The sequence below is a fragment of the Vigna radiata genome, chromosome 10, assembly GCF_000741045.1.
Source record: "Vigna radiata var. radiata cultivar VC1973A chromosome 10, Vradiata_ver6, whole genome shotgun sequence".
Taxonomy (NCBI): domain Eukaryota; kingdom Viridiplantae; phylum Streptophyta; class Magnoliopsida; order Fabales; family Fabaceae; genus Vigna; species Vigna radiata.
Genome location: NC_028360.1, coordinates 15,077,333 through 15,103,928, shown reverse-complemented (window position 1 = coordinate 15,103,928; position 26,596 = coordinate 15,077,333). Strand labels below are relative to the sequence as shown.

General features: G+C 27.4%; 2 protein-coding genes across 2 annotated transcripts; both read left to right on the top strand.

The window, feature by feature from the left end:
• Positions 1-4,492: 4,492 nt before the first annotated feature.
• On the top strand, positions 4,493-5,549 carry LOC106775427. Its single transcript, XM_014662551.2, has one exon. The coding sequence runs from the start codon at positions 4,720-4,722 to the stop codon at positions 5,353-5,355; it is 636 nt and encodes a 211-aa protein (XP_014518037.1). The 5' UTR covers positions 4,493-4,719; the 3' UTR covers positions 5,356-5,549.
• Positions 5,550-23,465: 17,916 nt separating this feature from the next.
• On the top strand, positions 23,466-25,504 carry LOC106776177 (1-aminocyclopropane-1-carboxylate oxidase). Its single transcript, NM_001317289.1, is given in 4 exon segments — positions 23,466-23,614; positions 23,715-23,941; positions 24,376-24,709; positions 24,915-25,504. Coding segments are annotated over 4 exon segments (954 nt in total). The 5' UTR covers positions 23,466-23,509; the 3' UTR covers positions 25,203-25,504.
• Positions 25,505-26,596: the final 1,092 nt, after the last annotated feature.

Below are 26,596 nucleotides of genomic sequence, written 5' to 3'. Positions count from 1 at the left end.
GTTTCTAACAACAATGTTTAGAGTTAAAGTACTTAAACTGAAAAAAAAAAAATTGTTTCAAACTTCAAATATCACTTCATCAATTTCTTTGAAACTTAGTTCCATTTCGGGATTTATTTGTTTGCCTTCTTTAATTTATAGTTAAAGTGGAAAAGGGTGTTTCATTCTGCGTTTTCAAAGGTTTCATTCTCCACCTCCATTTTTTTTTTTTAAATATATGTAGTACTCTATAGTGAGATGTGATTGAGTTTTAATAAAAACTGAAGAATCTTTTGACCATATTCTTTGATATAGAATTCTTAATCTCCATTAAAATATCTTGTTTTTATAATTTTAAGATATATAGTTATTTTTTAATGAAATATTAAGATTTTATAAAATAGAAATATTTGAAATAATTAAATTAATTATAAATTAAATAATTTTGTTTCTATATATTTAATATTTATTTTAAATTATTTTAATGAATTATTAATACTTAACACTACCTAAAAAATATTTTAAAATTTTGATATTATTTTAAATGAATTTATCAATTTTAAATAACTTTTGTTTTCATAAATTAAATTAATTCATACAAAATACCTAATTAAACATTTAAAAATAATATAATAAAAAATTTTAAAATAATTTAATAAAAAATTACAAATAATATAATTAAGAAAACATTTCAAAAACATTGTATCGGATATGGAAATCCGAAAGAAAGAAACATTGAATCTTGAAATCCGATTCAAGAAAACATCAGATTTTTAGATTTTCATATCTGATACGATGTTTTTTTATAATAATAATTTTTTTATATGTCTTTCATTTATGAACATTAACCACACGTTTTCTTGATTTATTTTTTAGAATTTTTAAAAATTTTTCAGCACAAATCAAAATAATAAACACAACACATATGTTAACTTTAAATATGATAACAAGGTCATAAATAAATAACAATGATAATCGATAATTTAAAAATAATATATTTAAAAAAATATCAAAAACATTGTTTCGGATATAAAATTTCAAAATAAAAAACATTGAATTCAAAATCCGATTCATATCTAATATAGTGTTTTTGATAATAATAACTTCATTATGTCTTTCAATTACGTAATTAAAACATGCTTTATTAGTTTAATTTGTCATTAGATTTTTTAATTTTTCAAAACAAATTAAAATAACAAGCACAACACAAATGTTAACTTTAAATATGATAATAAGCTCGAGTAATAATGATAATCAATAATATATTTATTATGATAATGTTCACTAAGTCTCATTAATTAGAGGACAAATACTAAATTTTTTGAGGTGAAGGAAGAAATCCATCCTATGGATAATAGTGAAATCCTGCCTCCAGACTAGATTTTGGGCCCAATTCGGTTTGTTTTGGGCATTTTCCTAAGGGTGTTACTCCCTACACCTCCACACATGCTCTCTCTATCTTCCCAAATTCTTTTAATTTTAATTTTATTCTTTAAGTTAAAACTTTTTTACTTTTTACCATTTAAGATTTTTTAATTAATTTGAAAATTTTATTTCTCTTCATCTTTGCTTTGGAGCTGCACCCCCACCCATGTTTCGCGATTTCTCTCTTCTCCATTTCCGTCTCATTTTTTTTCCTTTCTTTTTTCTTTTTTTTCTTTCTTTTTTCTTCATTTGTCTCTTTCTCATTTTTCTTTTTAGGTTTCATTGTTGTTGATCTTTGACATGGAGGAGCATCGATAATCCAGATTTCGTTCGGTTTGTTTTCATCTTCATTCATGTTGATTTTCTTCAGCATTTTTTTTAGCTTTGTTTGATAGTTTAATTTATGGTGTATTATTATTTTTTGGCTTTGGATCTTTGGACCGCTTTTATTCTTCAACAGCTTGGTAGTATTGCGTTCTTTATAAAGCGATTAAATTTCTGATGCTTTTAGCTTTTTCATAGGAATTTTCAATTTTACATTTTTACATTTTTATTGGAGAAAAATGAAGGAAAAAGAAAGAAAAGAAGAAAGAAACGAGAGAAATCGTGAAACATGGGTGGAGGTGCAGTTGCAGAGCAAAGATGAAGAGAAATAAGATTTTCAAATTAATTAAAAAATCTTAAACGGTAAAAAGTAAAAAACTTTTAACTTAAAAGAATAAAATTAAAATTAAAAGAATTTGGAGAAGTGGAGGTAGCATGTGTGGAGGTGTAGGGAGCAAACGCCCTTTTCCTAATTTCCGTCCTTTTGGGCTCGGTGCCTTAAGTGTCTGTAATTTTGTCAACCCTCTCCCTTTCAGAGAACAACCCAGAAGAAAGAAAACAACCTCCTGTTTCTGTTAATGTTCAAATTTAGTAACAACGAGTAAAATAAATATTTTTTAAAATTATCACAATTCAAAATTTTATCTATAAAAGCGTTTCCTTATTTTTATATATATTTCAATGATAACATGACAAATGTGAGAAAATATTTAATACTACGATAAAAAAAAACCTTAGTTGTTCATTGGAAAACACATTATTAAAATCCATATCTAAAGAAATAAATGGTTCAAAAGTTACTTTCCTAAGTACGTCTATTATTTATTTATTTATTTTGAAAAAGGGTAAACGTATATTTTAATCTCAATGGTATACTATATTAAAATACTGAAAAATTATTTATTTATTATTACCGTCCTGGTTGGAGGCAGAGTCAAAGGACGTCCACGTATATATTGATCGGTTGGACTCCATTAACTAACGAACACCAATGATTGATTAAAATTGCATGAGGACTAAACAATCTTATCATCATTCAAATTAACAATCATTGTATTGTTTAAATGAAAATTCAAAATCCTTAATTTTTATCGAATAAAATTAATTTGAAGAAATTAAATATTGCTTTAATCACGGAGGATGATTATGATGATGATGAGCATAACATGGGTACTTTAATTTTGGTCTCTGAGTTCTGAGCAGAATCTCCAGAAAATAATTGCTGTGAGCGGAGGTACCAGTCCCACACACCAAACCACACTTTTCTTTCTTACTTTCTTACTTTCTTACTTTCTTCTCTCTTCACTTCATTTCTCATGTTTCTTTTTTTCAACCATCCTTATTTTCTTCTTCATATATCCTATCTTCCAAACCGTATCTATGATTAACTTCTCATTAATGGGATAATGAATTTATGCATATTCTCCTACAAATTACTCACTTATCAACAAAAGCCGGAATGGGAATAAATGAATTTATACAAATAGTATATATTTATATATGTGTGTGTCTTTAAATATGTAATTTAATTATCATGTAGCGTGTGTAATTTATTGAGATAAACCATACTTAATTGAGAGAGATGGTTTAAGAAGTAACATTGGTGCAACTAATTAATGAGGTTGAGCAGGCATTACAGCATCTTCAAACCTAATATTGGTTTAGGTGACATTTGGTGCAATTAAGGATACCCGAGATTGAATAGGAATAAAACTATTTCACTTCTATTTGGCTTCTCTAAACTATGTCCTTATCATTAACAACATTACAATGCAATAATTTCCCATTGCGTGCGACGGTAGTTTAACAAAACTTTATGAAGCAATTCAAATATTCTATTTTTAAATTAATCAAATTTAATTCTTCAATTTTCTTGCTCTTTAAGTTATTATTTTTCATCCAAATTTATCATGGGGGTTCATGATTAATTTTAGCTTAAGAGATTGAAAAATTATTTTACTTTAGTGATTCGATCAAAATTACTTAATTCACAGAGAAATATCAAAAGACTAAAATTACGTAATAAGTATTAGTTTTAATTGGTATTAAAGTTTTACGTAACAATTAATAGGAACTCTGAAGGTGGACTTTCGTGACGTGATTTTTAGATGAAACTTTGATTTTAGTTAAAAAATACTATTATAAAAAAAAAGACGGGCAATATTCAACTAATAGTGCCGGCTTCATTGGCTTTTGACTTTATAGCAAGTTCGGCCAACGGAACTGTGACGCGTGTTCAAATACATTACAAGTAGAATGCACACTGTACGCAAGTTGAAAAATGAAGTGAAGAAGTAGATGTAAATAATATCTTTACCATTTCTCATATAAAAATGAGCTAAAGAAATATGAAGTTATATAAGATTATTCATGTGATACAAAATTATAAAATTAATGTAAGAAAAAAAGTTTTTGAGTTTGAAGTATATATAACTGACAAGAAACAAAGTGTAAGAAACCGAAGTATGTTAAAATGGAAAATAATATTTTGACACAAATTTTTGATACTATTTTAACATTGCGTACGTGTTAAAAGACAATTTTAAATTAAAAAAAACTGAAACAAAAGTATATTTAAAATAAAAATTAAATTTTTCTTTTAAATTTGAAATCGACATATATACAGTATTAAAATAATGTCAAAATTGGTATCAAAATATTATTTTTCATCTTAGAATAAAGAAAAAAAGAAGTATTACGTGAGTGTGTTACTGAAAATGGGATGAGAAGAATATAAAGAAGGGTCGCACTCTGTAAAGGAAAGCACGTTCCTTTTATTGCTGCTTCTATTTTGTCCTTGCTTACTTCATCTTGTTTCAAACACTATTAATTAAACGCATTACATTTCCCAATTCAAGTTTTTCTCTCTTTCTTCTGCTCTCTCCAATTCACGAGATCTCTGTGGCCCTAACCTTCCTTCTTCAATGTAAATATTGTTACTATATATTATTCCTCTTCTTTCTAACTCCTCTCTACTCACTCGCCACGGCTATGAGTCAACTCGGAGTGGTGTTGCAGGAATCGCTACAGAGGGAGCCCAGAACCATTCTGGGGTTGTTGAGGGATCAGATGGACGGTGTAGAGCCTGGGGCTCGCAGGAAGAAGACCTTCAAGGAACGCTTCGGATTCATAGGCATCGGCTGCTGTGGGGCCACGTGGGGATTCCGTTCTCACGCGTTAAGTTTCACCCAAGGAGAACAACAGCAGCAGGCCAACCACCAGGAAACGGATCCCGGTCAAGGGTCGGCTTTGGACTGTGTAGACCACGGCGCAGCGGCTTCGGGTATGAACTTGGCGGCGGCGCTTGCGGCTGAGCGGCAAATCCGTGGGCCGCAGGAGGAGGCGGGGAGAGCTCCGGGGACGCCGTGGAGGGTGTCGCTGATGAGGCTGCTGGAGGAGAGCGAAGGAGGAGAGTCCGCGGCGGTGGAGAAGGAAAAGGAGGAGGAGAAGGTTGATGTTGTGGGGAATGATTCGATGTGCTGCGTGTGCATGGGAAGGAAGAAAGGCGCGGCCTTCATCCCATGTGGTCACACTTTTTGCAGAGTGTGTTCCAGGGAACTGTGGCTGAATCGAGGGTCCTGTCCCCTCTGCAATCGCTCCATCCTCGAGATCCTCGACATTTTCTAGCACATCACTGCTCATTCTTCAATACTTTACGCTTTTTCTTTTTCTTTTTCTTTTTTTCACTCTTCTCAGTTCTTCATCCTTTGCCACGTGTAATACCATAGTATGAATTCCATCCTCTCTCTCACCATTTCTATCTGTTCATGTAAATTCTACTATATCAATAGACAAAATTCACGAAAGTCCGTATTATAGTTCACATATTCATTTCCTTTTATCTTGTTTTTATATAACACATTTTTCAACACATCTTCAGTCTTGACTTTTGGTGCTATCAAATGTATTTATAACTACTGTTACCAGCTGATTCATTCCTCAAATATTATTGTCATGGCCTGACACTTTTGACTCGCCACTCTTTCATTGTTCACAAAAATATTCATTCCAGAAAACACAACATCTATATATTAATATAAATCTTTTGGTGTTTGCTTTCTATAATTTTGGAAATTAAGGGTGTCGTTGTGTTTTGGGATTTTTAAATATTGAGAGTGGGAGTGCGAAAAATGATGTTGAGGCTGAAGAACAACATTTCTGGAGAATTGAAAGTGAAAAAAAATCAAAACAAACGAGACTTATTCCATATTTTTGGATTTTAAAAAAGTAGTTTTATGAAATATGCTCATTTTTAGTAAACGTTGTTAGAAAAATCTTATCGTCATTGAAAGTTTATTCGTAAAAAAAAAAGTGTAATTGTATAGTTTGCAATTAAAAAAAGAAAAAAAAAATCAAGAAATGAGCGGAATAGATAGAATTTTATGTTCCATGAAATTGTAGATATACGAGAATTTATTGTTAAAAAATTAAATTAGAGGCTGTATTAGTGAAAGGGTCTCCACCAAAATAAGTAAATACAACATATAAACACGTAGATTTTAGCTCTAAGACAAACCATCATTGAAAAAGGTTATAAACTTGAGATTTTTATAACATTTCTTGGTTTTCTTGATCTCTTTTATCTACATGAATAAAAAAAATCCAAAAGTAATTACACAGACTAGTTAATTTAATCTATATTCAAACTTAAACATCCTTAAAATATGCATAAGTTTCATTTTTACATGTTTAATTTTAAAATTCAAATCCTTTCAGAAATAAACATAAAAGTGATTTGTTTTGAAGTTCACGATCATGCTGATTTTTATCATTTTCCTTAAATATTCTTGAATCTGTGTGTGCGTTTTGTTTTTGTTTACATTGTAATGGATGTTTAATTACTTTAATATATTTCCATAAAATAATATTATATCTGATATTTTATTTTAATTAGGCGAGTCAACTTGTATAACTTTCCAGAAAATTCAACTAAGTTTATTATTTATTGATTTGACAAAAAGAACGACTTAATTGAACTAAATGACTTTTTCAGTGATATAGGATTTAGTAGGTTGAGACACTTTAACCATGATAGAATATATTAGTAATTAAAACTACATCGAGATTCATAGAATAAGGGGCTGTCAAATTGATTGCTGTGAACGGAAATTAAAACTACATGATTTCGGGATGCATGGTCATTCAGTAAATATAGATGTTCCAATAAATATATTTATTAAGTAATAATTACTGCTTACTTAATTTATTTTTTATTTTATATATATTTTTGAAGGTGAAATTTATCTTTATAATGAAACTCAGAGGCGCAGGAAGAAAACTTGGAAGTAAAATCTGTAATTTTGATCCAAATGCTATTGCTTCCTGTACGCCCCCATTTTTATTTCTTCACTCAATGAGTGAGTAAATGACCACTTTACCTTTTTTTAAAAAATTAATAAAAACTTAAATTATGATTATGAAAATTGTAATGTATTTGTGGATGTAGAAGTACATTTAAAATTAACTATTTTTTGAAATATAACGTGAAAAGATAAATGCATTTTGAAATGGATTCTCCCTCATTTCCTCCATCCGACTCTATCTTTCACACCTGTCTCCTGCGGCTGCGCCAATCCCCTTTTAATAAAGGTATAACGTGTGTTTCAAAAATTATAAGAATGCAGACAAAAACAAGGGGTGCAGGAAGGAATGTTGTTTCTCAAAGTAGAGGTCGAAGGGCCCAATTCCTAATAATTCCAAGAAACTATACAAGGATTTCGTAGCTACCCTAGTTTATTCCCATTTCTCTCAGTGAATTATAATTATTTTCGTCAATGAAAATATAGGAGTCATTATTCAATTAGAGTATATTTAGATTTAATTTTGCAGGCTTATCTCTAGAAATAAGAGAAAGTACATCATCAATATTTCACAAATTTTATCAACATACGACAAATGAGACGAAAGAGGTAAAATAAAAGGATTAAGCAACCAAAAGTATCTCTAAACAACAAAACAAACAGTACAACAATTTTGCTTGAGTTAAAAAAAGAATTTGGTTACTATTCCTTAAATAAAAAAAAACTTTTCTTCAATCTGAAACATATTTTTTTCCTAGTAAAATTGTTTGGCTTGAACCAAAATTCATTAATTTGCAAACATATAAATGGTTGGAGGATTCAAAACAAAAGGGACGAAGGTAAGAAACTAAAAATTAGATAAAAAAGAATCTTGCATCTAAGTTGTCCTTTTTCTGTTTGTGACGAGTATCACGAGCAATTAGACATTCCCATTGGAATTACATGTAATTTTCACTTTTAAATATCTTAAATATATATATATATATATATATATATATATAGAGAGAGAGAGAGAGAGTTTGCTAATTAACGGGAATTTTTTAGTTAATACATTTTAACAAAGTGTAGCAAGTTTTAAGTTACAAAAATGTGTCTATTAAAAAAGAAAACTAACTTTAAATCTAAGGGTATTTTAATAATTTTAAAATTTAATTTAAAATAAAAAAATAAAAGATAGTTATTAAAAGTTTTGATTGGTTATTAGTTTTTATTTTATTTTTAATTTTAAAATACAATTACCTTTTATTTTATTTTTTATTTTAGAAAACAACTACCTTTTTAAAAAATATAATGGTTTAGGGTTTAGGGTTTATAGAACTCAACCTTTTTAAAAAATATAATGGTTTGGGGTTTAGGGTTTATAGAACCCGTCTGGATTTATAGAATCCGTCTGGGTTAAAAAAACAACTACCTTTAATTTTATTTTTTATTTAAAAAACAACTACCTTTTAAAAAATATATAATAAAAGCTAATAACTTCTTTAATAAAATACCTTTTATTTTTTTATTTTAAATTAAATTTTAAAATTATTAAAATATCTTTGGATTTAAAGTTGGTTTTTTTTAACAGGGACATTTTTATAACATAAAATTTGGTACACTTTACTAAAATATACCAACTAAAAAACCCCTTATATAAATTAGCAAACCTATATATATATATATATTCATTTAAAATGGTTTATCTCATTCTCTGTGGTTTAGGATTTAAAATATAAACTGTTTCAATGTCCAATAATAATTTTTAGACAACTTATAATTTGAGAAATCGTAAAAACTAATTTTAGAGAGTGTATATATATCAATGATTTATTTTTTTTGGTGTGTGTGTTACAAGTCATTATAATATAGATGAATGATGGAATTCGATCCCCCAGATCTATACATACTAAAGTTTTATTTTTTTTTCAAAGTAATCTTTAACTTTGTTTTTTACAATCATCTATTTAAATTCATCAAAACATGAAATCAAATTAGTTTTTTTATATATATAAAAGTATATTAAATAAATCATTGAAGGTAAAATAAATGAAACAAATAAAATACAAAAGTATAAAAAAAGATAAAATACTCAAATATAAAGTAATTGAAAATATTATAATAATTCCTCACTTTATAGACATTTTCATGACTTAATACTAAAGCGAGTGCTTATAAATTCTAACCTTTATTATATAAGAAAAATATTAAACCTAAATGTTAATCCTCTTGACATTAATTAAGATACACACCATACCGACTATCAAAACACAAAGATATTATTTATGATTTTCAATGATTCAAATAAAATAATGTAAATGCTAAAACATGGAAAAACCCAGATTAAGTTTCAAATTAACATAACAAAGCTTATGATATTACCAATTTTTAACAAACGCCAAATTTTAAGGATCCCTTAAAATAAGTAACTCGTAAGATTCTACAAAACTAATAATAATTAGGTTGTAGCCATTTATGGATGTTGGGAACATATAACAGATAGAAACATATGCAATGCAGCTCTTATAAGTGGAAAAGCATAATAAGGGAGAGAATTATATGATTCCCCGTTCGTTTGAAAGCAGATATTTTCCGTTTGGTGCAACGAATGCATATTTATATTGTGAATTTCATAAAACTGAATTGTTAAATAAGATTTAAATCTACTTATATATATTATAAATTTTATAAATTGATCTTATGTCTAATAAATGTATCTTATTTCCGTAGTCGACGTAGAACTTTTAATGTTAAATTATTATTTTAAGAGTTAGTGGGGTGTCCTAAGAGTCTGATCTGCAACATGTCATAACTTGAATTGAACTACTGGAGAAAGCTCAAAAGGATTTTGGCTCTTTGTTCCAATTATGTGGTCTTGGAAATGTGAAGTCTCTTTCTGAACTCAACACTCGAGTATCTGTCTAATCCAGTTGTAGAATCTCTCTATATCTTCATATTCTCACCAGACTTATCCCTGCCCTTACATTCATTCATGTTAATAATTTCTTGGAAAGAAGAGCTAAAAAACTTTGGGTTATTATTAATTGTTATGCAGAGAGAATTGGCACAGATAGTGACTGCTGCATAGAAGAGTCCCCATCACCTTTCAAAACATGGTGCATGCCACCACAAGCTTTTTGCTAAAAATAAACATTCTTTGTATACAACCCAGTTCTTGAAAATATCTGCAAGTCTCTACCCATTGGATGCAATCATTTCGTCTCTGCCTCAGTTAAAAACTATATCGTACTGCAAAATACACATGCATGCACGAGGACGACAATTTTCTTCAACCAAACCAGACACTCCAATTAATATAATACTGCATAAATGATCACTACGCAAAACAGGTTCGTGTTAAGGACACCTATGCATTCACTTCAATCAGGTGTGTGTATGGTGTTTTGCTCTTCACAAATTTTTGTAAGAGAATTGCATGCTTTACAGTACGCATGCTTGTTATATCATACTGCATTGCATGCAAAAATAGAGTGTTCGTTGTTCATTTTCTTGGCGTGTTAACCTCTTTGTGGCTAAATTTGTTTGTTTGTAAAAAAATCTTAGCAATAGAACTTAAAGATTTTATATTTTTCTGTGGTTCTAGATACATTGCCTGTTACCTCTTTCATTTATTTCACGAATGCTATTTAATAGAAAGAGTATTCAATGTATTTTTAATTAAAGTAATAAAAATTACTTAAAAGTTTAAAAGAATTAATTCCAAATATTTCAATTTTAAAAAATTTAAACTTAATTAAGCCATTATTTATTATTATTATTTATTATAGACAATGTTACTGTTTATAGGTGCATTTCATTTTTTAAAATAGAAGATTCTATGTGGAAAATTTAATCCTTTTGTAATTTTTTTTACCCGTTATACATTAAATGAGTTTTTGTAATATATTTAATTATTTAGTAATTTTAATTTAAATGTAAGAATTAAATTTTATATGTAAAAAATTATGTTTTTTTTTATAAAAATGTTTTTCATTTTTTAATATTGTCAGGTTTATTTTAGATATAATTTTTTAATAGAAAATTTGTAATTCGGGATAAGTTGAGTTTAATTTATTGAAAGACGAAATAACAAATGACATTAATTATGATAAATATTTAAACTGAAACGAGAACTTTTATTCAAAATCAAATAAATTAAGATTTGAAGTAAAAGTACAGTGAAATTTAATTATTAAATTTGAATTAATATACTTTATTTACTATAAAAAGTAATTAAAAAGAAAAGAAAAACGATCTCCAACTTCATTTTAAAAAATGAAACCGCTACATGATAAAAATCTCAAATTGAAGTCTTCTTCCATATAATGACTTCTAATTTGTTAATATCAGTATTACGAATACCTCTTAATAAAAATAAATAAATCAACTTATTACTAATGAAAATATGCCCTCGAAAACGACTTACCATTGTCACAAGTTGTTTAAAAGATACCCGAATACACAAATTATAAAAAGATCTCAAACTTTCAATGCAAAACCCACTTGATATACCTCTAAAATTAATATATATATATATATATATATATATATATATATATATATATATATATATATATATATATATTAGAAATTTCGTATCAAATAGAAGTAAAACAAATTTAGAATATATTAATAAATGCAAATTTTATCTCATAATTTAGTTTTATAGAATTGAATATTTAACATAATATCAATTTTTTAAAATTTATCCTAATAAAACTTGTTATTTTTGAAATCATTATAAAAAACTTTATTTATTAAATTAGTCTGTATATATTTTAATGTGAAGAATTGGTTAAAAATTTCCATAAACAGAGATAAAATACATAAAAATTTCCACAAAAATAAATATATTAAATAAATTAGATGGATTCAAATACAAATATAGTAAAAAATTAGATCGATTCAAATGAAAAAAAAAAACAATTCTTTAGCCAAATAAATTATGATTGCTGATTTAAATCTAAAGTGAAAAAAAAAAACATAAATAAAACAGAATTAATTTAATTACTTATACATACTTAAAATATTTTAAATTCATGTCTGCCTTTTAAATTGCAAAAATTTCAATGATTGACATAAAATTATAATTTTGCCCCACATATCATGAAGAAATATTAGAAAGATTAAACTAACTATATACACATACCTAAAAGCTTAATATTTTCTTAATTAAATTTTATGTCGTAAAGTTTTTAAAAATCAATCATTTAGACTAAACTTCTAATTTTGGTCTCTATAGTAGGGCATTGATATGGATCTCTAGCGAACAATAATTTGGCTTCAATTAATTTTTTTTTTTTTTATAAATTTCAGACTCTCTCTCTCTCTCAATGTATAACTCATTAAGGTTAGGGATTGAAATTAGAATAATTTTGTGAGTTGATGATAAATAAGTATTTTGGATAAGAATTAAAATAATGGCATCTTGAGATGTTTAATGAAGTTAAAATTTCAGCATCTCATTTATCCGAATCTGAATTAAACTTGTCTTAATTAACTTGGTAGTGAACTGGTCCACAAAATTAAAAATATTAAATCTATCATTCTTCTCGATGATTTTATATACAACTACATGGGTAGATAAGTTTTACTTATTATTTTGTTACCAGCATAAATCATCATAAGAAACTATTTCTTTGAAATTATTGATTAGCCTTGAGTGGTTAAGAAGAGAATAGTAAGAAATTGACATTGTGAAGTCATTGAAATTACAAGTATTTAGATTTTTTGTGTGGATGCGTAAAAATATAAAACTTGCTGGTCCTATTTATATTCGAAAAGAATAACGTTATTGGGAATATGATTATATTCCCTGTAATGGGCACTGTTTGATGGGAGGAAATCAATTTGAGTATGTTATGCATGTATAGTGGAGCTCTTGAAAACATTATAAATGCGGGATTCGATTCTCACATGATATGGCAAACTATTTTAAGAATTTTAAGACTGGAGAAACAATCGTGGTACGAATTTAAATGCCTATCACACTTTGAAAATATGAATATATTCCTGTTAATGGGAAGACCCATTTTTACTTATGAAATATATAAACCTAGATTCCAAAAGCGATGAATGTGACTACTGCATAAGCTTTCGTTTAGAATAACACAACAGCACACAGAAATTTTGTAATTTATGGTAATGATGCATGTATCTTTCAACCTTTATCAAATATATAATACAGATAGCGTCTACAGCTGAAGATAGAATACCGTAAATTACCCGTCCAAGAAATTCTTAAACATGCACGGTGTTTCCCATGATCATTAATTAATTAATGCATATGTCTTTAGTTTTCCTGAATCTTCGTTTTTAGAAATCTTTCTTAAGTGATAATATACTCAAAGCTAGATTTAGCACTCTGGAAAGAAAAAACACAATGATATGTTTGCGTTAACATGATAGACACGCAATGTTATGATGTTTGTCTATGAGGAAGTAGTCTTTGTAATAAGGTTAAAGAAAAAGAAAGAATATATGAAGCTGATTAAGTTTAAGCTGAATAAGAATATATTCAGTGAATCAGCACAGGAGAGGACACTGTAGAAATGTACTTAGAATTTAAAAAAAAAAAAAAAAACAATAGAGGAAGTTGGAGAAATTCTAGTTAAAGGCACACAGAAATGGAAATGAGAAAAGGAGAGAAGAGAAATGGATATAAAAAGGGTGAGAGGGGTCCAGTGGTTGTCCCCTAGTGAGATGAACAGCATATCATGTGCACATTATTAATCGGTGTTTTTCTATTGGCTATTTTTGTGTGGAGAAATAACATAAAAAATATATATTAATATAATCTTATAGACCTAACATTATTTAGAAGGATATTTGTTGATTGTCTTGGGAGTCCATGATTACAGAGCCATGGTTATAGGTCTGAAATTGGTGTCCAGAAGAACAAATTCATGGGATTTTGAATAAGAAACAAAGTACGACATAAACCTTTGGATATATACGTGGCCATTTATTTTATGTCCTATTTACTAAGCTTCACATGTGCTCATATCCTGCAACCACTACATCATAAAAATAAAAAAGAAATACCAAAATCTACTTAATAAATAATTAATTATCCTTTTGAATTTCCAGTTTCCAGAAATGAAATGACATGAGAAAAGAAAGACAGAGGCGTGCTTGGTGCTATTTTCCAACATTCCTTTTTGGTATTGCAACTCCAAATTCTCCGCTCACTGTTTAACGATAGCTAATTCAGTAATTATCCCTACACACTGTCAGACATTATAGAAAGCAACACTCAAACCATTCCCTTCTATTTAACTACTACACCAATTCACTAACTTTATTTTTATTTCTTCACTTTCAACTCTCTCTACATATTATCACAGTTATTCAACTCAGCTATCATGCATCTTCATTTCTCCGATAAAAAAAAAAAATACAGAATATCAAGAATGAAAAAGAAAATACACCTGTCTTAAAAATAACCTAGAAGAGGTTTTTTAATACTCTTTTAAAAAGGATTGTAAATTTGTATGAAACATTAAATTTATTTTCCTTGCTTATATTTATTAAATATTATAAATATGCATATTTTTATTAATAAATAATGGAAAGATAATCTTAAAAGTTATTAATAATAAAGATAAATTTGATAGATTGGTAATATTATTTTAAAAAATGAAAACAAATAGTATAATTAATTTTTTTATTGGTTTTTGAGATTTCTATAGGAAGACCAAATAATAATATATATTTTCTGTAGTAGAAAGACAAATACTCTTTCCGTCACTATTCATAACTAATTCATATCATTATTTTAATAAATTATCCAAAATTTTAAATTGTTGTTAAACCATTATTTTTGCACAAAAAATAAGTTGTTGTTAAGATATTATTTTTACACATTTAAAGTTAAAGAAATTAAGAGACTTTAATATATGTGAATACTTATATTTTATAATCAAAACAAGAGAGAGAAGTTTTTTTATAATTTATTTTAAATGTGTAATTAAAAACATTTTTAAAAAGTAATTCATGTATCATTTAACTACAAACTATTTTTTTTAAAAAAAAAGACAAATAACTTTCCCAAAAATAATATTATTAGATTTATTAAAAAGGAGATTTATTAGAGAAATACAATACAAATAAGATTTAAGTTGAATCAAGTAAGAAATTAACGTTATTTTTAATTAAAAATTTTAAAATAATTGATTAGTAGATCTTAATAAATTACTTTACTTTCTTATTTTTATCTGGTGAAAGAAAGTTATACTCATATTAAATTCTAAACACCTATAACTTGAGACTAAAAGGAAATATATCTTAATTTAATAATAGATGGAAAAAGTAAAATTAATTAACACAAGTGATGTGAGTATAGATTATGAGTGAGAACAAATGAAGAGGCTCTTTGTTTGGTTGTAAATGATGATGGAGGGACATGTCCACTCGCCCTAAAATTGCATGAAACACACGTATAATAACAGTCACCTCTCAGCCAAACAATTTTTCGTTAAATGGATTATCTTCGTCCCCAACAAAACAAAATACACCATGTATATTTCCTTTTATTTATTAAAAAAATAAATTAAAATAGTTTAATATTAAGTATACAAAATACTTCAAATTTTGGAGAAAAGTTTTGACGGATATAAATCTTTTCTGACTTAAGTAAGATTAGTTGAAAATATTCTTTTTGAACTAAAAAAAAAAATAATAAAAATGATATGATTTTACTGTAAATGAGTTGGGCTGAGTTAGATTTAACTTATAATTTAATTGAGTTTAGGTAGGTTAAATCAGTGTGACGTATTCTGGAATCTCTAATAAATAGAGTTCCATTTGTTGGTTTCTTCAGAAGATGCATAGATTTATATTTTCTTTACAACTTTCACAACTTTCCTCTCCCTTGATATATACAATAAATTCATATACAACAACCATTATTGTTATTCTCTTCTAGGGTTTTGATATCAATCATATTTAGCATTCAATTAATGATGATAATTAGCCAAGTCAAATGTTAGAACATATTTGGTCAATATAAAGATGTATCCAGAAAGCATAGTTGATGGCCAAAACTCACCTAACTAAAACAATTACATCTTTCGGTCTCTCATATTTCTCCTTTCATATTTCGAAATTTTGATACAACTTAATTTTTAAATTATGAAAGTAAACATATATACTTATTTAAATTTAATTGTGTTAAATTTTTTTAATGTGTTAAATGATATTTTTAATTAATATTTAAATTATTTATCATTTCAAATGTTATAACTCGAATGTCAATCTAAAATATTGTTTAATATGTAAAATAAATTAATATAAATTAAAAAAGTTATATTAATTTATTTTTAAAATTAATAGCTAAAATACATTAAAATTTCAAAGATAAATTTTAATTTTATAATTATAGAAATTAAAAATATATTCAATCTATAAAAATATTTCGATAATTATCAAACTTACACTTTGACAGATTGCATGTTCATCATGTGTTCGGAACACCTACTTATCTGTTATGCAAAGGTTCGTGTTTGCAAAATAATTTCCTCTCTATAACTTTAGACATTAGAATTAATTAGCGTCTCAATAAGTGCAACTTGCAAATTTTACTTTGATTTTTTTTCAACAATAACCACTACTTTGATTTCTTGAAGTAATTATGTGTTTTCTATTTGTTATTTATATATTTATTTTATCAAACTCCAACTTTACTCAGTTATTTAATTATTAATACATTTTAACTTTATTTTTTTGTTTCAGTTAACAGGCACGATTCTCAATTTTAATAATTTATTAATAAATTATATGTAGCAGTTTGGTAAAAAGAAAAGGCGGAGTAATAATGTAATTTAGATCAAATCACTTAGTTACATCATGATCATGATTTAATTTATGTAAATATTAAATATAAGTGGAAAACATATTCCGAAATCTCTGAATGCATGTCTTGTACTTGAATGACGAGCTGAGACATGTTAATTTCATCCCTTTATTAATTATGGCGCCTGTCATGGCGGTGCCACTTTTTACTTCACTTCACACGTTCGCTAATCCATGCTTTGCTTTTTAAATTTACGCACACGCTATCATTATGCTCATAATTCACCTCAAAACTTACAATACAATATTATATAAAAAGAAAATAAAACGAGGATGAGAATATTTTGACAATATTTTTTATAAAAAAATACGTGTTATTATTTTATTAATTTATTTAAATTTATGTTAAAAAATATTTAAAACAGATTAATTACACATATTATCATATATATATATATATATATATATATGTATATATATATATACACGTTGTCAAAAATTTTTAAAAAAAAGTATTGTTGAAAACATTTTTTCTTAAAATGAGAGCTTTACGTATCCATTATTTATATTAATATATACATTGTCTTATATGAATTCTGCTCATTTAACCTTTTCAAGAAAGGCAGAGTATATTTCGTGAGGTATTAGTTCATTTGATTAGCTTATACATTAATTTCATTATTATTAATACTAAACATTTCAGAATAATTTTTTTTATGAGTTTATGATGTACTTTAATTAATTTTCAGTTTATTTAATTTTTATCACAGCTTTCTATATTTTAATTTATTTAATAGTATTCTTCCTAATTTTATAAACTCGTTGAATTATTATATTAATTTTAATATTTGTTAAGTTATTTTATTTTTTACACAATTCAAATTAAAAAATATTTCACATTACAAGTCGAAGTAAATAATATTTCATTCCACGATGATATATTTTATTTTTATCGACGGTAAAGAATATAGAAATAAGAAATATAATAAGAAATAAAAATTAAATTTGATTAATAATTATTAGTTAAGTTCATAAAAAAAGTGACTTATCCAAATAAAAATATATAACCTTAAAAAATAAGTATAAATACTAAACAAGTTGATTATTTAAAAAAATATAAAGTTATATCTTCATAATAATATATTTTTATTTAAAAAACAAAATTTATTTATTTTATCAATCACGTATAGTTTAATAAATTAGTTTATCAGTTCAGAATTTTGTAAATTACAAAATTATTGGTGATTAATTAACTGATCATTATTTCAGTTCATTTACCTTTGTTAAATAGCCTATGGCATGCTATTCATTAACTCGTATTAATGACGTTATTTTCACATATAATAAAAATGTATATTTGTTGTTCTTCTATAGAAAATGATCATTAAAAACATTTTTTTCGACATATAAGTGTTATTAAAACAAAACATATATTTTTAACCCAGATAATATTATATATGTGATTATATATATATTATTTTTGATCAGTATACACTGCCTCGTTTTTAGTAACCTTAAAATTTTCAGGTTGTATTGCATAGGCTATAATTGATATAACCTTTTAAAGACGTCTTGGAGGCATCACATAATATGTGAGAAATCAAATTATCGCTATCGAAAATACAAGAAGACAAGTTATATGAAAAAAACTAGTTGCACATATAATACAAACGAAATACGTACATTTTTTAATTGAAAAAAGATACTCAAATCCATAAAACAAAACAAGTAGATACGAATAGAACGTCAAAGTCAACCGGCAAACGTGTACATATTACGTTTTTTTTAACGGCACGTGTATAAAATACGTATGATAGTTGTCGTTGAAAGAGATATGGGTAACATATACAAAGATTCATGTTTGGTATAAATAAATGGAGGAATAAAAAGAAAATAATAAATGTGAGTGGGATAGTTTTTATATTATTATTTATTATTGAATTTTCCAAAATATGTTTAAGGGGCTGCCAAATTCATGCACCCTAGGGTGATGGCTTATGTTGTGTCATTTTTGGACCCTCTTGCTGGCTGCTGCCTAATCTTTATATTAGGGTATTAATCATAATTAGGTCATGGGTCAACTTTTCTTTGCATTTCAATTACTTATAATGTTTTGGTTTGGTTTTTATTATATAACTACTTTCAAATTCTATGGCTATAAGTTTCCTCCTGTTACCAAATAAGCATTACAAGACAAGAAGAAAAACAGTTTTAATAATTTGGTCCTGTATAGATGCATCGATCTCATGCAATGAACAATTCAGGATGATGACACCTTTTTTTCTGTTTCATTTCATCTATTCTGCTTAACAAATTACCAAATAAGATTAATAAAACGAAAAAGCCACCATCTTGCTCATATATACATGCATCCATCTCATGCAATGAACGATATTAACGACCACGAAATTTCATTTTTTTTCTAGCTGTTTCTTCACATGATTATCAAAACCACTCTTACCAAATTCTTGTTTTTTGGTGCATTATCAAATAAATAACGTATTAATAAATAAGTCTGAACATGTTCAGGTATAGATGATTTGATTTTGATATGAATGAGATTAAGTAAGTGTATGTGAGTAAATAAAGAAGAATAGATGGAGATGAGAGGATGATTGATTTTGGAGTATGATGATGTCGATCTAAAGCTTAGATTTATGTCTGATCTGTATAGAGTGAAAGAAGAAAAAAGACAAGAGAGGTTAAAATATAATGTAGGATAAAAAAGAGAAAAAGACATTTGAATGAGAAAGAAATGAAAATGGTCCTACAAAAACCCAAGATGACTCAAAATCTTAACCAAGAACATGGTCACATTAATTCTGAGTGAGAAAAGGTGGTAGGGGTCCATCAATATGTGCACACATACATTCTTCACGAGTTTTTGCTCTTTCTTTTCAAACTTTCATATTTTTCTAACCTTTTTTCTTTTCTTTTCCCCATATTAATGCTTCCCACCCAATTTGGTTCCCTCTATATTTAATAATTTCTCTATTCTTCCACTTCCAGACAAAAACACAATTAAAAATTCTTCCAAATTCAGATTACGTAAGTCTTCTACTCGCCATTCTATGCACTAAAAAGAAAAGTTGCCCCTATGACATTAAGTAAGCAAGATCTTATCGATGATATTCATAGAGATAGAAATGTAAGCTTTTTACACGAAGTTACAAGGAAGTTGGAAATGAGAAGACCATATCCTATTATTTGAACTCTAATGATAGGTGGCATTAATACTTTATTCATGAGAGAGAAGAAATCTTGTTTATTTGGAAGCCAAAATGTAACATCCTACAAACATAAAAGGTAACTCAATATATTGGCGGTACATGATAATACCATGTGTTCAATTCTCTCTCTATCTATCTATCTATCTATCTATATATATATATATATATATATTTAATATTTATGTATAGAATTAAAATTTGTAAACTACATATTGTGAGATGGAGAATTAATAATTTAAGAGTTTGGTAGATATTTATATTTTGATAAGAGACTTTTTTTTGTAAGGAGTAGAATAAATATTATAGATATTGTATAATTATTTTTTATTTCTTTACAGTTATTAATTATTATATTTTGTGAAAAATATTGTGATTAAGATGATGTAATTGACTATCAAAGCTATATCTCTTTATGAGATACTTGTAGTGTTTAGAATAAATATAGGGAGCTCAGTTTTTGGGGTTATTCTATCACTTTAATGATCTTTTATTCTCACCTAAAGAAGATTGATGCATGTGGTGAGAGTAGTAGGAGGTCCTAGTGTAGGCACTACCTTGAGGCCTATTGCACGGTAACGGACTAACCTTGTGTGTGGTAGGGTTAAACCTATTAGCAAGGGTTTTGCAAAGCAGTAGAAGACACCACAAGTGCACAACACGTCATAGCTCGATATTCATTCTAAGTCTGGACCGGTCTAGTCTAAGTTATAACATGATAGGATTCCTTAGTTGCTTAATTTGTATGAATGCTCTTTTTTGTATTTTAAAATGCTATGAGATAACATATGTGCTTTTAAATCTAACTTACCCTTTTTGCTTGGTTGTGTTGTATGTGTTGTGTTCTTCCTTTTGCCATGATCATCCATTTGGATGTCAGCAGAAATAGATGAGGTGTTTTTGGAGCAAGCCTTGGAGGGTGACGATGCGGCAATCTAGTTATTTGGATCTTTTAGCTTTTATGTATAGTTTTTGAAACACTCTTCTGGACTTAAAGTTTAAAATTTATAGTCATTTTTTGGATGATTGTAAGTCTAATATTTTATTTACAAGTCTTTAACTGTTCTATAATATTATATTTGATAACTTCTATGATATAGTTCTTATATATAATTGGGATGTTACAATATATAAATATTCATTACGATTTAATTAATTATTCTAGTTTTTACTTTTATGTCATAAATATTCTTTTAAAATTTATTTTAAAATAATAAATTTATTAGTTTATTTTAGTATATGGTGTGTTGTTTAGTCTAAAATTGTACCATCCAACCAATAATAAATATTCAATAAATGGGTCATATTATTTTTAAACAATAATTAAGGTTGATGGTAATTAGATGAAAATATGATCCTTATTCGTTGAAACATAATTAAATTAAAAATTAATTTCAAAATTTATAAATAAATTTTAAAAATAATGAGATAAGTTAGATACATTTAATATATGTTTTAATTGGAATTTAGGCAGATAATCTTTTAAATAACCTTCCAATGCGATCAAATAAAATGAAAGATAAACTACGTAGAAGAAATAGTTGAACGATCAAAGATTGAAAAACTTATAAGACCGAAACAGATTTCTTTAAATGTGATTGTTGAAACTCTAGTGTCTTGCCGTCAATTACTACACATGGTATACTTGTGTTTATTCTATATTTTTCTCAATGATTTTATATTTACTAATATTCCTGTCATCTCTTTGTTCAAAGGTAGATGGATGACTGAGTTGGGTGTTTCATATTGCTCATTTCTTATCATTTTTATTATACATGTGATAAAAATTCTCTATTACCCAATCAATCAATTATTTTTATATAGTATACTTTTTCAATGAGATATTCTAAAAGAAAATCATATTTATTTATCACTTGAAATCCTTTTCTTCTATAATTGTTAATTTTCTTATTCGTTTACGCTTTAATTTTCCGTGATAAACAGATAAAGAAAATCTTAAAATATGATTTCAAAATAGTTTTTATAAAATCATATATATATATATATATATATATATATCACGTTTGTGTATCTACATTTTTATTATTTTAAAAGATATATAATTGCTATATATTTATTATTTTTTTTAATTTTACTTTTTTATAGTAATTAATTATAAATGGATAGATAATACAATTTAAAATATGTAAAAATTTGTAAAAATAGTATTGAGAAATATAAATAACTTTTTTTAAAATAGAAATTATTTATTTATTTTGAAATAAATAAATAAATTATTATTATTTATTAAAGGATAATGTCGTATAACAAAATCATTTTGACATTTCTCTCTTGTATTTAAGCTTCAATTCACTGAAAAAAAAATATCCTTATTTCTGTATTTTAGAACTATTTTTCATTATTTTTAAATTGTTGTTCGACTTATTAAATATTTATTGATAAAGTTCACTTGAGTTCCTCGTATTAAATCAAATAGTTTTTAAGAGACAAATTTTAGAATTTTATTCTTTTTAATACTTTTATTTTATTTACTTTTAATTTCAGACTATCTCGGATTCAATTAAGAAAATACTTATATATACATTTTTTTAATATTAAATAATTGATAATATCATATTTTTTATTATGATTTTATTTTTTATAAAATTTATTAACTTAATGTTTAAAACAATAATAAATGGGTACCAGAAGTACAAACATACTCGTTATCAAATAAATAAGAATGATATAAGAATTTCTTTTATATATATTCAAGAATAAATTTTGATTTCATGAATGAATATAAGATAGCTGTCACCCTTGTCATCCCCTCCCATATTTTAGTACTTTTTATTGTTTTATTCTTCTTATTTAAAAGGATAAAGTTGGTTGATGTTTGAACCAAAGATAAAATATACATATATAAAGATGATGCGAGTTTTGGCGCATATAACTTTTCTATTCTCCATCTCTTAATTCTTAAACTTTTTCGCACAATAGTTAGAGTTGCTTGTACATTTCCTTTAATTTGATTTACCTTATAATATAAAGAATTGAATATGTTTTTCTTTATGTATTAAATATTATAATAAAAAAATTAAATATGTATTAATTTTATATTAATATTTGCTTTAAAGTTATTTATATTATTTCACAGATTTTTATTGTAAATATTATTTAAAAAACATGTTTGACAGGTAAAATGATTTAGTATAATTAAATTAAAATAATTATATTTATTTATTTTTATAACTTGGAGATTAAAATATTTTAAATGATAAAATTCAATTTTATTTTTCAAATGATTAAAAATTAAAAATATATTTACCTTTATAAAATTAAAAAAAAAATTGTAGATAATTAGGCAACATGCGTCCGCACAAGTTTCTCTTTTCTTAAATTAAATAAATTTCTTCCTTTCTTAGCCTTTCCCAGAATTTGAGTTCTATAAATACAAGAGATTGCACCTCTGAAAGCATCACTACTTACAGCATATCCTCACAATCACATAGTTGTTTAAAGCGATAGAGAAGAAAGAAAGAAATGGCAAACTTTCCAGTTGTTGACATGGGAAAGCTTAACACTGAAGAGAGAGGAGCTGCCATGGAAATGATAAAAGATGCTTGTGAGAACTGGGGTTTCTTTGAGGTACTCACCAATCAAATTTTATCATGCATATGCATGCGTTTTTGTAAAAAAGGCTTAATTAATCAACTTTGCTGGTTTTTTCTTTGTGTTTGATTTGAAGTTGGTGAACCATGGTATATCCATTGAGTTGATGGACACCGTGGAGAAGTTAACAAAAGAGCACTACAAGAAGACTATGGAGCAAAGGTTCAAAGAAATGGTGGCCAACAAAGGTCTTGAGTCAGTTCAGTCAGAAATCAATGACTTGGACTGGGAAAGTACCTTTTTTCTGCGCCATCTTCCAGTCTCCAATGTTTCAGAGAACACAGATCTTGATCAAGACTACAGGTCACACTTAATTACATCTGCTCTATATTTTTATCAAAATTTACAAACTTAAGTTTGATAATCAACCTCTTTGGGAATTCAACCTTCCTTCGGTTATTTCAATCTAAAATTTTAAGGCAAAACTAAGATTAAACTCATTACAATCAGACCTATTTAACAATAAAATTAACAAAGTTTGGTTTTACATTTTCCCTCTCTCTACCTTCAACTCCAATTTATCCAATAAACTCAGTTTCACCTTATATGTTTATAAAGGTACTTGCACAGGTTATATTTGGTTTGAAACAAAAAAGAAAAAGTACCAAAGCAAAATATGAAATCTATTTTCAAAGTTATGTTTGTAAACTTTAATTAAATCAATTCATGCACCCTTGTTCATTTATGTTTAATTTTGGTATAAAAGCTGTGTCTGACTATATGTTTTGTTATTTCAGGAAGATAATGAAGCAGTTTGCAGAAGAACTGGAGAAACTTGCAGAGCATCTTCTTGACTTGCTGTGTGAGAATCTTGGACTGGAGAAAGGGTACCTGAAGAAGGTGTTCTATGGATCGAAGGGCCCAAATTTTGGCACGAAAGTTAGCAACTACCCTCCCTGTCCGACCCCTGATCTGATAAAGGGCCTAAGAGCTCACACTGATGCCGGTGGCATTATCCTACTGTTCCAAGATGACAAGGTCAGTGGACTGCAGCTCCTCAAGGATGACCAGTGGATCGATGTCCCACCAATGCGTCACTCCATTGTCATCAACCTTGGTGACCAACTTGAGGTACATACACACTACATACCCCACTACCGTATAATGTTTCTCACCTGTCACTTTTTCTTTATACAACAAAATATAAACGTTCCAATCACAGATCACACCCAACAGCATACTGATACATATCCTTGGCTTTCAGTGCATTTTTATTGGCGTTAATTCCTCTAAATAATTTATCTGCTTTGGTCTTTTGTGGGCGTGACATTAACAGGTCATAACCAATGGCAAGTACAAGAGTGTCATGCACCGAGTCATTGCTCAGACGGATGGCACCAGAATGTCCCTGGCTTCCTTCTATAATCCCGGTGATGATGCTGTGATTTCTCCAGCACCAGCCTTGGTGAAGGAATCGGATGAAACAAGCCAAGTATACCCGAAATTTGTGTTTAATGATTACATGAAGCTCTATGCTGGTCTCAAGTTTCAGGCTAAAGAACCAAGGTTTGAAGCTATGAAGGCCGTTTCAAGCGTTGATGTGGGGGCCATAGCTACAGTTTGAGCCTCATAAATTTATATATATAACTATATAAGTATGGGAACGTATGTGTGTTTATGTTAATAATAAACAAAGGCTACTCAGCTCAGCGTATAGTGTTTGATGCCCTTGATAATTGGTATGGAAGCTTGTGCAGTATAATCAAACCTTATATATAATATTTATTAGTTAAAAAATAAAGTATTAGGTTGATCTTAGTTGGTGTGTGTGTGATCAGAGATGTCGTCTGTGATATGATGGTCAAGTTAATGCGATGTAGTGATACACTGTTTTAGAAAGTAACCTCCTCTTGCCCATTTTACAAGAATCTGTCTCTCATAATTCCTCCTTGCCTTATGATTCTGTGAACAGTACTATATAGTCATATATTCTCTCTTTCTCTCTCTCTTTTTATATAGATAGATAGATATTATCGCACCCTTTCTTGTGATTTAGAAGAAAAAGAGAAGAAATAAACACATTCAAAGTTTTTCTTTCTTTTGATTAAGGAGTGCTACGAAGAAATAGAGAGGGATTTGAACTAAAATTAAGCCAACATAAACTCCGATCATAAAAGCGAAGAGTGGAAACAGTTAAAGTTTGGAAGTGGCAAAAGGGAAGCACTGTTAATGAACTATTCCCTTATTTTTGTAGGAAGTGGGGACAGAAGAAATTGAATAAATGGAAATACTAAAAGGTAAGATGATTTTCACTTGAAGTTTTTCCCGATGAAATGGAACGGCTCACATGTAATCTATACTTGTGTTAGTTTGATGACGTTACAAAACAATGGTTATTTGGATTTATTATGGGCAGTTAAGTTGAATAAGGACGTAAAATATTGACACATGTAGCAACAGTGATCGAACCCACTTGTCAGATCTTGTTCCAATCTGGATTGAGTACCATGTCCCGTGGTTTTAGTTTTTCATAGTTGATGATGTGATGTAAAGGCAAAAGTGCAAAGCATTAATCTATCGTTATTTAGTAACCACTCCCTTGTTAACTTCAATTACTCCAAACATCATATATATGTCAAACATTCAAGTCTCGTCGTACCTTGTTTTTCTTTTAAAAGAGGTTGAATTACATGTTGGACTATTAATTAATGTGATAGGGATTACTTTTTGCAGGGGGGAATACCAATCCTTCTGATTGGTAATTAATTAAGTTTCCATTTGAGGAACCGAAAGGCACAATAATGATAAGTTATAAGTATTGGACAGGACCAAACAAGAATTTTAATCATGTTGCCAATCTAAAGTTGGTAAGAAAGCAGCTTCCTTGGATTTGAAAACCAGCACTGAATGGCTGCCAGTAGCATCTGGAAATTTATTAAACAATTCATAAGAGAACTAGATGATTCTTCTTAATTTTATATTCTTCAACCTCATTTTTAAAACCTCTTATGGGGAATT

What these genes read in the sequence shown, in the direction of transcription:
- LOC106775427 (XM_014662551.2), top strand. Translation starts at nt 4,720, where the DNA reads ATGAGTCAACTCGGAGTGGTGTTGCAGGAATCGCTACAGAGGGAGCCC.